The sequence below is a fragment of the Myxocyprinus asiaticus genome, chromosome 8, assembly GCF_019703515.2.
Source record: "Myxocyprinus asiaticus isolate MX2 ecotype Aquarium Trade chromosome 8, UBuf_Myxa_2, whole genome shotgun sequence".
NCBI lineage: Eukaryota > Metazoa > Chordata > Actinopteri > Cypriniformes > Catostomidae > Myxocyprinus > Myxocyprinus asiaticus.
Genome location: NC_059351.1, coordinates 12,670,753 through 12,685,658, shown reverse-complemented (window position 1 = coordinate 12,685,658; position 14,906 = coordinate 12,670,753). Strand labels below are relative to the sequence as shown.

The window sequence follows — 14,906 nt, the reverse complement described above, 5'->3', positions numbered from 1 at the left end:
ATAAACTTTATAAACACCTGCAATGGATATATGGTTTTAACTTTAGATTGGGTACAGCAAAAATGTGAAAAAATATTTAATAAAGATTTTTTGTTTACAAAATAATGAGATAATGAATCTGATTATAAAGATTTGTAAAGATGTGCATATAGTAAATGCATGTATACATACTACAACAAACAAACAAACAGCAAATATGTGGCCTTTACAGAACTTGGTTATAAATTGACTGGACATTAATTAATAATGTGTAAACATGGATAGTGTGTGAAGTGGTGAAAAATACATATAATTCCAGAAAACATTTAAAAAGTGATCAAAGGTTAATAACGTTTGTAAGCATTCAAATGTACAGTACATTAACAAATGATCTGTTAATCATTATACGACATTTGTTAAAATCATTTGTAGATATTAAAAAGTACAAGAACATACATGAATGAAAGTTTAATAACATTTGTAAGTATTTGAATTAACAAACTAATGATAGGTTATGCATTATGTAAATGAAGGTAAATTCATTTAAAATCATTAACAAGTGCATTACCTCATTGTTTAACTATTTGAATATACATTAATGATTTGTTAAGCATAATACAATGTTTGTTAATGGTTTATTAATGAAAGTTATTATAAAGTGTTGCCCAGTTTTTTTGTATTATTCATATGGCAAAAAAACAACAACCTTTAGGCATGTTATCTATCTATCTATAATAGCCAAACCTGTTTCTAATTTCTTGTCATTTTCCACTAAAAATGAATAGATAACTATAGTAAACCACGCCCCCAATTATATTTCTTTCAGAGGGTAGGCGCACAGTGATTCAAAGGAATTTTCTAAATTAAACTTCATGTCAAATAGATTGCCAACCTCTGATGTAGGCCATTGCTATGACATGCAAGAGCAGCCTGGTCTCGTGAACATTACGTGACCGTGGCAAAAGTTTCGCAAAATTAAATGACATGCATTACTATGCATTTTGCTACAGTGTCCTAGTGAAATGTCCAGCGGGGGGCGCCAGTGAAATGGTGAGTGAAATGGTGTCGTAATCAGACAAGGCTTTTAAGGTGAATATTAGACGGTTTCAATGAGCAAAATGTACTTCCCTAACCTACTGTAAAACTTTAAGCTAAACCTAACCAATAGTGATCTAAAGTTAAATTAGACATCCTTACCCTTAACCAACACCTAAACCTAACCGATAGTGTCCAAAAACAAAATGAAAAATGAAAAGCACATTTTCTGAAGCAACCACGTCATGTCATGTCATTTCTATGACACTCTTGTCTCACGTTTCCACTCGTTTGCTTGACTGGTCTCGAACCGTGTACTTCAGAGTTCAAAGTCCAACACCCTATGAGGTGAGCTACAGTGGAATTAATCACATAAGTGTGTAAATGTAGGCTGCTGTAGTGCCTCTAGTGGTAATTTCACCAGGAAACTGTGACGAACTGTAAAATTCAACTAGCAAAAATCAGTTTGTAAAAATGTAGTTATAGAAACGTTCATTCTATGAGACTAGCTTGTGCAAAAATCTGTACACACAGTCTCACACACAAGGACAGGGGTCATTCAGCAAAATCAGATGTAATAATCCTAATCCTGTGTCTACATGAGTAGCGAGTAAGATTATGACATGTGGGGATATTAAATTTGTCTCTGAGGAGAATCCATTATCTTAAGCCTCTAACAAATCCATCCAAACACACAGTGCAGGGAAAATACACACACACACTCACACACACACACACACACACACACACACACACACACACACACACACAAACACACGCACACACACGCACACACACACACAATGATACTGCGGAATGAGACAGCATGAGTGAGAATGGAAAGGAAAGAGAGAGAAAATGATTTTTTGTCAGGACTCTGAACTCTGACTGCCCTTACAAAAATTGAGAGTTCACTGCAAATTTGCTGCAAACTTGCCACAAATTCGCCATGGATAATTTTAACATGCAAATGAGCTTTGCGGCATACTTGCGGCAAATTGTCCATTGTTGCCAAAGGTTTGCCGGAGGTTCACCACTACCAGTGAAGAGCTGCAAACTTCTGGCAAACATATGCGGCAAATCACAAGCTCATTTGCATGTGGAAATAACAAGTGGCAAATTTGCAGTAAGTTTGAGGCTAGTTTAGATTTTTTTGTAAGGGTGGTTGATGTGTATATGTGTGTGTGTGCATATTAACCAGTGTAACACTCTATATATCATGCTGTGTGATTTGAATTATAATATATGATTATAATAGTAATAAAAACCAGGCAATAGCTTAACTATATTGAGTGTATACATATGTTATTTTGTAGCATAAGTATGTAAGTAGAACAAAGAAAGCAAAATAAAGGGAGAAAATAAAAGAATATATAATGGCTATGTTCAGAATGGTGTACTAGTGCCATGCTTTCTGCATAGTGTGCAGCATACATTGTAAAATGCATGCAGTTTTTGTTAGAAATATTATGTATTCCATGTATGATTTTCTAGCACCATAAGAATAGTGTGGTGCTATGCAATCTGATAGTAAAGAGCAGAGAGGAAAATGTTTGTTTCATAATTCCAAATATCAAAGCAGATGATTATCGGATGTCATCAGAACAAGGAGATGGGCAATAGAGCATATGAATGAAAAAGCGAGAGAGAGGACGAGCGAAAAATACAAGCGTTGAGAGTTCGCTATTGTGTCTTACCAAGAGAACCACGATTCCTCTTGTTTACTGCTCATCAGGTCACACAGAGAGCAAAGAAAAATAAAGAAAAATAATTATTCATCTTACACTTAAATTAAGCATAAAGCTGCACTGTGGAAGATTTTTTGGTTAAAAATAAACAAAATAGCATTACTGACTGAGTACATAAATAAAAAGTGTTTAAAACAATGTCCTTACCACGATTCACTACTGTAAGCCTACAAAAATGATTTTTATTTTGAGTTGTCGGGTCGTTCATCCTTATGTCATTACGTCACTTCCATAGATGTACTATTGTAGTATTATGGTTTTACTTGCATTGTCAACTGAGGCTGTACAATATAATATAATATATATATATATATATATATATATATATATATATATATATATATATATAGTATATAATAAAGTCTTCCACTGAACACATATCAGCCATAAAAAGTTTCACCTCTTAAAATGATAAACATCAATAGTAGATAAAACACTTGAATATTCATATTAATATATACTGGTAACTGGTGGTGGTTGAGCAAAGTCCCCTGTTCAAGCGCTTGGGTGTAAAATTCTTTCATTCACTGAAAATATGTAAATACAAGTGTTGTTTATCTTTATCAAAGCAAGTAATATTTTTAATAGAATAAAATAATATCAACATGAAAACAGAACATTATGACTCCGGCTCTGAATGTCTCCCAGTCATGATCACACACAGGCGATGTCCAGGTAAACATGAGATCAATCAGCACAGAAGAGCAGTGCCAGAACACAACTCGCGTAAAGTGTTCTTCCACAAATTGCTTGCAATTTTAAGTTTCAACCACAGATGAAGCTAGAGAGCAAAAAGTTCTGTAGTGCAGCTTTAAAACAACATCAGCTTTTCTTTTCTGGGATGGGTCTGAGCTCTTCGCCTTCGGTCATTGATTCCAAACCACACCTGTCGTTATTTTATCATCCAGCGACATGTAATTATGTGAATTTGCTGACCTCTTGACCTGCCCTTAATGGAAGCTCCGCACTTTTTGGCTACCTGCTTCTCTCCAACAAAATTAGGTGCAAAGAGTACAAATGAGTGTAAATACACCCCCACCCCCACACAGAGATATTCTGATCCAACATTTACTAAACAGCTGTTCTGTGAAATTTTACAGACTTCTGAAACATTTCTGAAATCCACACCCAAGATATAGTATTGCAACTGAAAAGCCAAATAAAAGTGTAATTTTGGACTCTCAAAAATTATGTCTTTATGTTAATAAATAAAGGTACTTTTCTTATTTTAAACATTATTTGTACTTTAGACCTTTGTTTTGTTGGACAAGAAAAACTAGCTTCATATCTTATGACCCACATTTGGTTTTCGACCACTGAACCTGGGTGAAATTTAACAATTTTCGCCTGGAGCCTGAACCAGAATCTAAAAGGATTTTAAGGATTTCTGAACCAGAATCTAAAAGGATTTTAAGATATAATTAATAGAGTTAACTAGAGTTACAAACATACCAGCTTAGGTAAAACAACACAAAAAAGTTTTTTTTCTTTTTCTTTCCAATTTCTGGACACTATTGGCATTTAATTCAACAAAGATGGCTTAAGTCAACTGATTTTATTAATAGATCTACCTATCTCTGTGTAAAAATAAAATAATAAGGCTGCCATCTTTCTAAGGTTATTTTTCTTTTTACCTTATTTCATTATATATATATATATATATATATATATATACACGTATATATATATATATATATATATACACACGTATATATATATATATATATATATATATATATATATATATATATATATATATATATATCAGCAAATTTTTTAAATCATCTTCGCACAAATGACTTATTGCATAGTGCTGCACATAGTGCTAGCATTCTTAAAATAGTGGACCCTGTTTTAAGAACACTAGTACTAAGCACAGCACTATGCAATAAGTCACTTGTGCAAAGATGATTTAAAAAAAAAAAATCATTTATTGAAACATGAAAAAATGAAACCAAAAATATTTCTAAATTCAAATTGCACTTCAAATGAAATGAAAATATAATCAATATAATAAAAAAAAAGTACAATACACCCACAGTTTGCGTGAAAACACCCACAGAGAGCGCAAACACTTCCACCCATTCCAACTTGCGCTTTGTGCAGCCACGAAAATTGTACTTAAAATAACGCTCTTATGAAAACTGGATGAGATGTAGTGTACGGTCATTGTGCTTTGTGCTGTGTAGACTCGAAAATAGAGACCTTCAGTTGAAAGAAAAAGTCTACATTTGCTTTCCATTAAATTTGACTGCTGTCTAGGAGAAACCCATTTGAAATTGAGATACTAAAGAGATCCCATTTGTGATTTTATTTCCTACAGGTTATCTCTTTCTTTTCCTGTGCTTGCTCTTTCGCTCCTTCTCTCATTAATTTCATCCTCAAAACTTTATGAACACGTACAAGGGCGAAGCACAGTGAGTGATGAAGTTTCTGAGAGGAAGACGATGTGCCAGGGCAAATGAAGAGCAGAGAAGAAAGGACAGAAAAAAAGGGGGATGAAAGGAAAAGAACAGGATGAGCGAGAGGAAGTGAGAATGAGAGTCAAGTCATGAAAGATTTACATCATCAGGAACTGACAGAGGGAACCCCAGTAGCATCACATACGAGAGAGAGAGAGAGAGAGAGAGAGAGAGAGAGAGAGAGATGGATTATTCAAACACAGTCCCATGTTCATGCATGAACAGAAGCCACACACATGCATATGACTACATAAAATATTAGGACTGAAAATGCAGTGTGTGCATGCTATTCTGATCATCTCCACTCTTAATAATTGGATCTGTAATTGAACAGCAGAAGTGGTGTAAACATCATCTGCAGCCTGAAACTGAACTTTTGACTGGAAGTTTGGAGTGTATGCACCCTTGCTCTCTATTTAGTGGATGACTTAAGTGTGCTGTCTGTCTGCACTGGTCTCAAAACAGTTTGAAATGCACCTTATTTTCATCCTAACTCTGTATACAGCATCTGAAAGCAACATTTTCCATGTTTTGAATACACCCAATGACTCTCAATGTGATAATACTCGTGAATCGATGGCACGCTGCACAAGTGTTTGTAGCTTGCTAGCCTGCTTAGCATTGCTTATTCTTATTCTTATCCATTCATTGTTTTATCCTTTGCCATTTTACTGCATGCTTCTGGTTTTTCTGCTTTTCTACTATTTCATCTGTATGTATTATACAGCACACACCTGTTTATCTCGTTTTTTTCTTTTTTCCGCTTTTTCTGCTTGTCTACATCTCGCGTCTCGATTGCGTGCATTCGTTTTTTTCCCACTGTTTATTGCATCAATCTCAAACATCTGCTGATTAGGAACCACATCGATCTCAAACCCTCGCCGCTCAAGAACAACCATAACAACAACAACAACAACAACCAATTGCGATAAGTCATGGCATCCGCTCATGTTATTGCTTCCTGCATTACATGCCACATGTTTACTATAGCGTCTTCTGTCAACAGTGAGGGATTCACATGTGATAAATGTAAGGAATTAGTTAGGCTGACGGAGAAGGTTAATGAGCTCGAGGCAAGCATCCAAACACTTGTGGAGGTCAGTGAGAAAGAGAAGCCGGTAGATACTGTTTCAGATGCAGGTAGAACAGCGAGCAACACACACGCTTTACTTCCAGCTCCAGAGCCACTGCAGTAGGGCAATTGGGTGTCGTCTCGGCAGCATACTCACTCAGCAAAGCGACACCACTCTCCCGTTCCTGTTAGGGTTTCCAGTTGATTCTCCCCACTCAGTGATGCACCCACTGAGAATCATGTTGAAAGAGCCCTAATAATTGGTGATTCTGTTGTAAGGAATGTGGAAATAGAGACTCCAGCCAACATTGTTAAATGCATTTCGGGGGCTTGGGCATCTGACATCAGATGAAATTTACAAGTGCTGGCTAATGCTAAACGTAGATTTTCTAAAATTGTTATTCATGTTAGCACTAATGATGTCCGGCTTCGCCAGTTGGAGATCACAAAAGATAATGTTAAAGAGGTGTGTAAACTTGCAAAAACGATGTCAGACACTGTAATATGCTCTGGCTCCCTCCCTACTCGTTGTGATGATGAGGTTTATAGTAGATTAGTGTCACTCGTTCAGTGGATGTCTGAGTGGTGTCTGGAGAATGACAAAGGATTTATAGACAATTGGAAGAGTTTTTGGGGTAGACCTAACCTGCTAAAGGGAGACGAACTCCATCCCTCCAGGGAAGGTGCCGCTCTCCTCTCTAGTAATTTGGCTCATAGTCTTAATAATGATAGTATTTGACTAACTGGGGCCCAGGTCAGGAAGCAGACAAATTGGTTAATCTGAATGTCTGCTAGATGCCTTGAGACGTCACATAGGTCACATAAACTACAACACATCACCTAGATATCATATAGAGACTGTGTCTGTTCCCTGAACTACCAAACACAAAACTCTCAGTAATCATTTAGGAAAAATTTGATTAAGGTCAAACTTAAAAAAAAAAAAAAAAAAAAAAAACACAAAAATTTAAGATAAACATCATATTAAGGTGTGGCTACTAAACATTCAATCTCTTTCTACCAAAGCACTAATTGTAAATGAAATTATTACAGATCATAGTTTGGATGCGCTCTGTTTGACTGAAACCTGGCTTAAAACGAATGACTATATGAGTTTAAATGAATCTACACCCTCAGGTTATTGTTATAAACATGAGCCTTGTCTGAAGGGTCGAGGAGGAGGTCTTGCTACAATTTACAGTGGAGTTTTTGGTGTTACTCAGAGGACAGGATATAAATGTAAGTCTTTTGAACTAATAATGCTTAATATGACACCATCAGATATAAATAAAAAATCTCTGTCATCTTTTGCCCTTGTTACAGTATATAGATCACTCGGGCCTTACTCTGAATTTGCAAATGTTCTGTCTGATCTAATAGTTAATGTAGATAGAGCTTTAATTGCTGGTGACTTCAACATTCACATAGATAATGAAAATGACACATTGGGATTATAATTTATTGATATTCTCAACTCTCTTGGAGTCAGACAAAATGTGACAGGACTAACTCATCGCTATAATTATATGCTAGAATTAATTCTGTCATATGGATTTGATGTTTATACTATAGAAATTGTGAATAGTGATGACAACTCAGATCATTAGCTGGTCTCTTGTTTGTTGCGATCAGCAACTCAATCAACACCACGCTATCGTTCAGGCAGAACTATTCTTTCAACCACTTAAGATAGCTTCACTAATAATCTTCCAGAATTGTCTCACATACTCAGTAAGCCAAAAAGTCTAGAAGAACTTGATGAAATAACAGAAAATATAAATACAGTCTTCTCTAGCACTCTTGATAGTGTCACCCCCCCTTCGATTATAGAAAATTAAAGAAAAAAGTCTCGCACCGTGGTACAATGACCACACTTTTCCACAGCTTGGAAAATGGTATTTCGCGGTGCACGGAAGGATAGTGTCTGTAGCTACAGACAGGCACTAAAAGCTGCCAGGTCAGCATATTTTAGCAAACTCATAGAAAATAACCACAACAATCCTAGGTGTTTATTCAGTACTGTTGCTAAATTGATTAGGAATAAAGCATCGACTGAACCAGATATTCCGTCACAGCACAATAATAATGAATTCATGAATTTCTTTACTAATAAAATTGAAATAATCAGAAATAAAATTGGAACTATGCAATCAACTGTCACAGCACCTCAGAAAACAATGTCTCATAATTTTGCTCATGAGCTACTTCAATCCTTTGCTGTCATAGGTCATGAACAGCTAACAAAACTTATCAAAAAATCAAAAGCCACAACATGCATGTTAGATCCAATACCAACTAAGCTCTTAAAAGAGGTATTCTCAGTAATCTCAGAACCTCTTCTTAATATTATTAACTCCTCGCTATCCTTAATACATGTCCCAAGAAACTTTCAAATGGCAGTTATCAAACCGCTTATTAAGAAGCCACAGCTTGATCCTAGAGAATTGGCTAATTACAGACCGATTCCAAATCTTTATGTCGAAAATACTAGAAAAGGTAGTGTCCTCCCAACTATGTTCATTTCTACAGAGAAATGGAATATATGCAGAATTCCAGTCAGGATTTAGGCCCCATCACAGTACAGAGACTGCAATTATCATAGTTACAAATGACGTGCTCTTATCATCTGATCGTGGCTGCATTTCTCTTCTAGTGCTTTTTAGATCTTAGTGCTGCCTTCTACACGATAGATCACGGCATTCTCTTGAATAGGCTGGAGAATTATGTTGGCATTAGTGGACTTGCATTAGCATGGTTTAGATCCTATTTATCAGACCGCTACCACTTTGTATGTGTAAACGAGGAATTGTCAAATCAAACTAAATTTAAGTATGGAGTGCCACAGACAGCAGTTTTAGGACCTCTGCTTTTCTCCTTATACATGCTTCCCATGGGAGATATTATCAGGAATCATGGAATAAGTTTCCACTGTTATGCCGATAATACCCAATTTTATATTTATGCTAAACCCAATGAAAATTCACAATTCTCCAAATTAGCAGAGTGTATCAATGAAATCAAAGATTGGATGAACAGAATTGTTCTTCTACTCAATTCTGACAAAACAGAGGTACTAATGATTGGACCAAAAACAGCATTCTTCCACCTGGGAAATATTGCTAAATTACGACACATGCTCTCTGTTGCTGATGCACAAAAATGAATGCATTCATGACCTCAAGACTAGATCATTGTAATGCATTACTGAGAGGATGTCCAGCAAGTTCAATAAATAAACTTCAACTGGTTCAAAATGCAGCTGCCAGAATGCTGACTAGAACTAAGAAATATGATCATATTAGCCCAATTTTATCGTCGTTACATTTTCTACCTGTTAAATTTCGTATTAATTTTAAAATTCTGTTAACTACATAAAAAGCTTTGAATGGTCTATCTCCACAGTAATTAAGTGACCTTCTGACATGCTATATTTAGTCATGTTCATTACGATCACAGAATTCTGGCTTGTTAATAATTACAAGAATATCAAAATCCACAAAAGGAGGTAGATCCTTTTCATACTTGGCACCTAAACTATGGAATAGTCTCCCTAACACTGTTCGGGATGCAGACACACTCACTCAGTTTAAGTCTAGACTAAAGACTCATCTATTTAGCTAGGCATACACCTAATTTATCCTTCAACTCACAATTAGGCTGCTTTAGTTAGGTCTGCTGGAACCAGAAACATCCATCATTATCTATAACTCTGAATAAAATTGATGGCATCTACGCTAATATTATTCTATTTGTCTCCATGTCTCAATTCATATCCCGAGGTTACCAGAGCCTGCCAGATCCAGCTCCGTTCCTGCTTGGTGTCGGACTCCACTGCTACGTGTCGCTGAGAGATGACGACAAACTACAGCCGGTGCTAGCCAGACATCACTTCAGTTTTTTGACTTCAGAGGATGAACTGATGCCAACTCCAATTGTAAGACATCAGATACTTCATATGCCACTGCCTGAACCTTGGACTTAGTATGGACCCCACCGAACCTCACCGAAATGACCTGCAGGTTGAACTGCGATGCACCTCATCATTTATCTCTGCCTGCATCACCTTTGTCTATTGTTGGACTACACTCTTGAAATGGAATACACAGACTATCATTTAATTGCCAACAAAAACCTTCATCAGCCAACTAACATGCACAATGCATCTATGTAAACTTCTGCAGTTAATCCAGGATGGACTTCAAAGACATTAGTCATTAATCTTAAAGTTCTTAAAAAAATATATATTTATATTTTTAAAACACTGGACCTTAACGCTTACTTAATTTACAAATTTAAAAACATGACTTGCATTGCACACAAATAACTAATATTGCCATTATATTCATGTTGTTTAGCAAGAGGGGAACTGGCCCCCACAGTGAGCCTGGTTTCTCCCAAGGTTATTTTTATCCATTAACCAACATCTTAAGGAGTTTTGTGTTCCTTACCACAGTCGCCTTCAGCTTGCTCACAGGGGTTTTAAATACAATTATTATTTAATAATTTAATTTCTGTACACATTTTACAATCATATTTAATCAAACTACACAACAATCACTGTAAAATATGACAGATTTTACAGTTTTTTAATGCATGATTTCCTGTAAAGCTGTTTTGTAACTATGTGTGTTGTGAAAAGTGCTATACGAATAAAAATTACTTGACTTGCATTATTTTTTTATTGGAAAAATAGTCCTATAGTCCTCAAATCAACAGTGTGCCATTTCGCGATATATCAATGAAATTTTCAAAATAGCATACCGTATGAAACTAGAGACGCAAGTCTTTTGATTCAAACAGGTTTCAATGTAAAAACGTAATGAGGTTTCTTACCAGATGTAGTTTTGTTGACATTTCTCCCAAAGACAAACTCTGTTGTGATCGGCACCATGTTGTTTTGTCACATGACTGGGTACATAGAAAGTTTAACTCTTTAATGACAGGCCAGATTTTCATGAACTGAGATCAATCAGTTTAAATTTAATTATGCATAGCATATAGCGAAGACAAAACATAATGTACGCGCATGAGGACATGGGGTCGCACGAGGTTAAATGAGGAAGTCAGAACAGACGTGGACTGGTGACTTTAAACAACAAGTCCATGCTGTCAATCTTCAATTAATTCAAAGTCTTAAAGCTAAGATGCATTTTTTACAGTCTGGCTTTTACCAAAAATCTCACTGAGATGTTATTGTACAATCTGACAAGCAACAATCATAAACAACTGCCGCAAAATCGTAGAGTGTGCCAAGACGTCAAGATGTGATTGAAATCAATGATGCCAAACTTCATTGGTTGTCATATGTCTTGTAATCAAACACAATGTGCCACTTCTGAATATGCCGAAGTATGACTGAAAATATTTTGGGTGAACTATTCCTTGAATGGAACCAAACATCAAGAAAATCATTTGGTTACAATTTTTTGTTTATAATGGAAGTGGTTCTGAGCAAGTGCCAGTTCTCAATTCTCAACTCTCATGGTGATAGATGAACCCTTGCAGGGTTTGAACCTACAACCTTACAAACCCAGATCTTTAACCTCTTAGGCTTCTGAGAAATAACACAGCTGTAGCTCTTGTCTGAGTTTGTAAGACTGATTTTTTTTTTTTTTCATATTGTAGAAGTTTAAGTGTGGTTTTTGTACCTAAGTGATATAATTATTGTAATTTTCACTATAGACATACTAGCTCCATTCCAAAATCCAGTGAGCTGCCTTGCTTACATACAGTAGATAGCTGTCTTCTAAGGGGATATGCAGGACATAAATATATACACTGGCAGCCAAAAGTTTGGAATAATGTACAGATTTTGCTCTTATGGAAAGAAATTGGTACTTTTATTCACCAAAGTGGCATTCAACTGATCACAATGTATAGTCAGGACATTAATAACATGAAAAATTACTATTGCAATTTAAAAAAAAAAAATTTCAGAACTTCTTAAACTACTTCAAAGAGTTCTCATCAAAAAATCCTCCACGTGCAACAGTGACAGCTTTGCAAATCCTTGGCATTCTAGCTGTCAGTTTGTCCAGATACTCCGTTGACATTTCACCCCATGCTTCCTGTAGCACTTGCCATTGATGTGGTCTTGTCGGGCACTTTACAGTCTAGCTGATCCCACAAAAGCTCAATGGGGTTAAGATCCATAACACTCTTTTCCAATTATCTGTTGTCCAATGTCTGTGTTTCTTTGCCCACTCTATCCTTTTATTTTAGTTTTTCTGTTTCAAAAGTGGCTTTTTCTTTGCAATTCTTCCCATAAGGCCTGCGCCCCTGAGTCTTCTCTTTACTATTGTATATGAAACTGATGTTGAGCGGGTAGAATTCAATGAAGCTGTCAGCTGCGTCTATTTCTCAAACTAGAGACTCTGATGTACTATCCTCTTGTTTAGTTGTACATCTGGGCCTTCCACATCTCTTTCTGTCCTTGTTAGAGCCAGTTGTCCTTTGTCTTTGAAGACTGTAGTGTACACCATTGTATGAAATCTTCAGTTTTTTGGTAATTTCAAGCATTGTATAGCCTTCATTCCTCAAAACAATGATTGACTGACACGTTTCTAGAGAAAGCTGTTTCTTTTTTGCCATTTTTGACCTTATATTGACCTTAAGCCAGTCTATTGCATACTGTGACAACTCAAAAACATAAATACAATGTTAAGCTTCATTTAAAGAACCAAATAGCTTTCAACTGTGTTTGATATAATAGCAAGTGATTTTCTAGTACTAAATTAGCAATTTAGCATGATTACTCAAGGATAAGGTGTTGGAGTGATGGCTGCTGGAAATGGGGCCTGTCTAGATTTGATCAAAAATTACTTTTTTCAAATAGTGATGGTGCTGTTTTTTTACATCAGTAACGCCCTGACTATACTTTGTGATCAGTTGAATGCCACTTTGGCCAATTAAAATACCTTCCTTCCAAAACCTCAGAATCTGTACAGTATTCCAAACTTTTGGCCACCAGTGTATAGTTTGTTTTGTATGACTGACCGATGTATTGAGGAAGAGAATGATGCCACGATTGTGCTGAAGAAGGACCATAAAAGTGTGAGATAAAGAGAGAGGAAGATGGCAAGCAGAACAAAACAGAAATTACAAAGAGATCCCTTTCCTCCAGTTCCTGTGTCAATCACTTTAATGAACCAAAAAGTGAGGTAAAAAGAGGCCAAGTTGGGAGGAGAGTGGTGTCCACTGAAAAGGTGTAATTCATGGCAATTTCTCCACTTACCCTCAGAAAACGACATGGTACAGCTTCCTCTTGCTTTCTTCGGGCAATTCACATGCTTAAAGACAAACCAGTTAATTAATGGAGGCCAAAACAGTCAGGGGTTAAGAAAATACAGTGGACTCCAAAAGTCTAAAGGCCCAGGTATACTTAGTTTTCCGGATCGGCTTGCGCCCGGCCGACTGCATTGCCTTTCTGAGTATACTTTTCTGACTGCATACGAAAAGGAACGCGTTCGACTCGCGCACTACAACTGCTTTGTGACACTCTTTTAGAACAGTCAATGGCCAGCACATGCGGAGACGATGCGCACAGCTGAGGACCGCGTGAGCAAGACAAGAAAATCTAGGCAGCGCGTGGTCAAGCCACGTGGCTGTGCTAATGACGCAATTTGCGTCACACATACTGTGCATGGAGAGATCTGCAATGCACACACCCAAAGTATATTTTGGCCTTAAGTCTATCAGTAAAAATGCTTCAGTTTTGCATTATTTTATAACTGATTACAACATATTACATAACAAATTATCAGCATAACAATTTGAGAAAATTTTGAAAAATGCCCGCAAATTTCAGTGTGGTATGCCAAATATATTAAGTATTTACGTTATCCCATACAATTTGAGAATGTTCCAAAGAGCATCTTGTGCACTTCAATGGAAGCAAAGAAAACTGATTTTTAATACAAAGGTTAACATGGACAATGTCATAAATTTTCTTACATTTAATTAGTGACCTAGAAATAGTGGATTTTCAAATTACAGCATGAAAAAATTAAAAAGAAATACAAATGATTCTAAACTAATTACTTTTCACTAACCAAATATGTTACTTTAGTAATAGGGATCATCAGGTTTTGAACAACTTTGAACAACTTTTGGAGTCAATGCCCGTTTGAGTGTATGCTGTCATTAAAGCAGTTAAACGTATGATTAATTTTTCTGCAAAATAGAAGCATTTTCACAAAATTACTGGAGTTTTGCACGTCACTATAAATATATAAAAGAAACTGTGACAGAGGACTCATTTTTGCTGGTGTCTGAGAGCATTCATAAAAGCTGGACCTCAGTCCCTTGATAGTCATAACAGACTTAGCTATTAATACACTTTCAGGGCTCATTTTAATAGAACGCATCTTCCTGTTCTGTTGCCGAAGATCTTTTGATCATGCCAAGAATGCAGGAGGAACTCCAGTTAATTAAGAAGGACGACCCAAAAGAACTTCACAGATCACCTTTGAACACTGCCGGTGAATAGCAAACCGCTCGATCAGACGTGTTTGAAACATCTTCACCTGGATTTTAAAAGTTTCTGTCCTTTCATTTTAGTTTCAGTTCAAATGTCTGGTATAGAAAGCATGTCTTTTTCAGAAATGACTG

The 14,906-nt window shown here is 36.2% G+C and overlaps 1 protein-coding gene across 1 annotated transcript in view; it reads right to left on the bottom strand.

The window, feature by feature from the left end:
- The window catches only part of LOC127445557 (protein sidekick-1-like), a 317,499-nt gene that overhangs the window by 134,990 nt on the left and 167,603 nt on the right, over window positions 1-14,906 (bottom strand). The window contains exon 8 of the mRNA XM_051705711.1: window positions 2,712-2,738. Coding sequence (XP_051561671.1) covers window positions 2,712-2,738 — 27 coding nt within the window. The remainder of the gene's footprint in view (window positions 1-2,711; window positions 2,739-14,906) is intronic.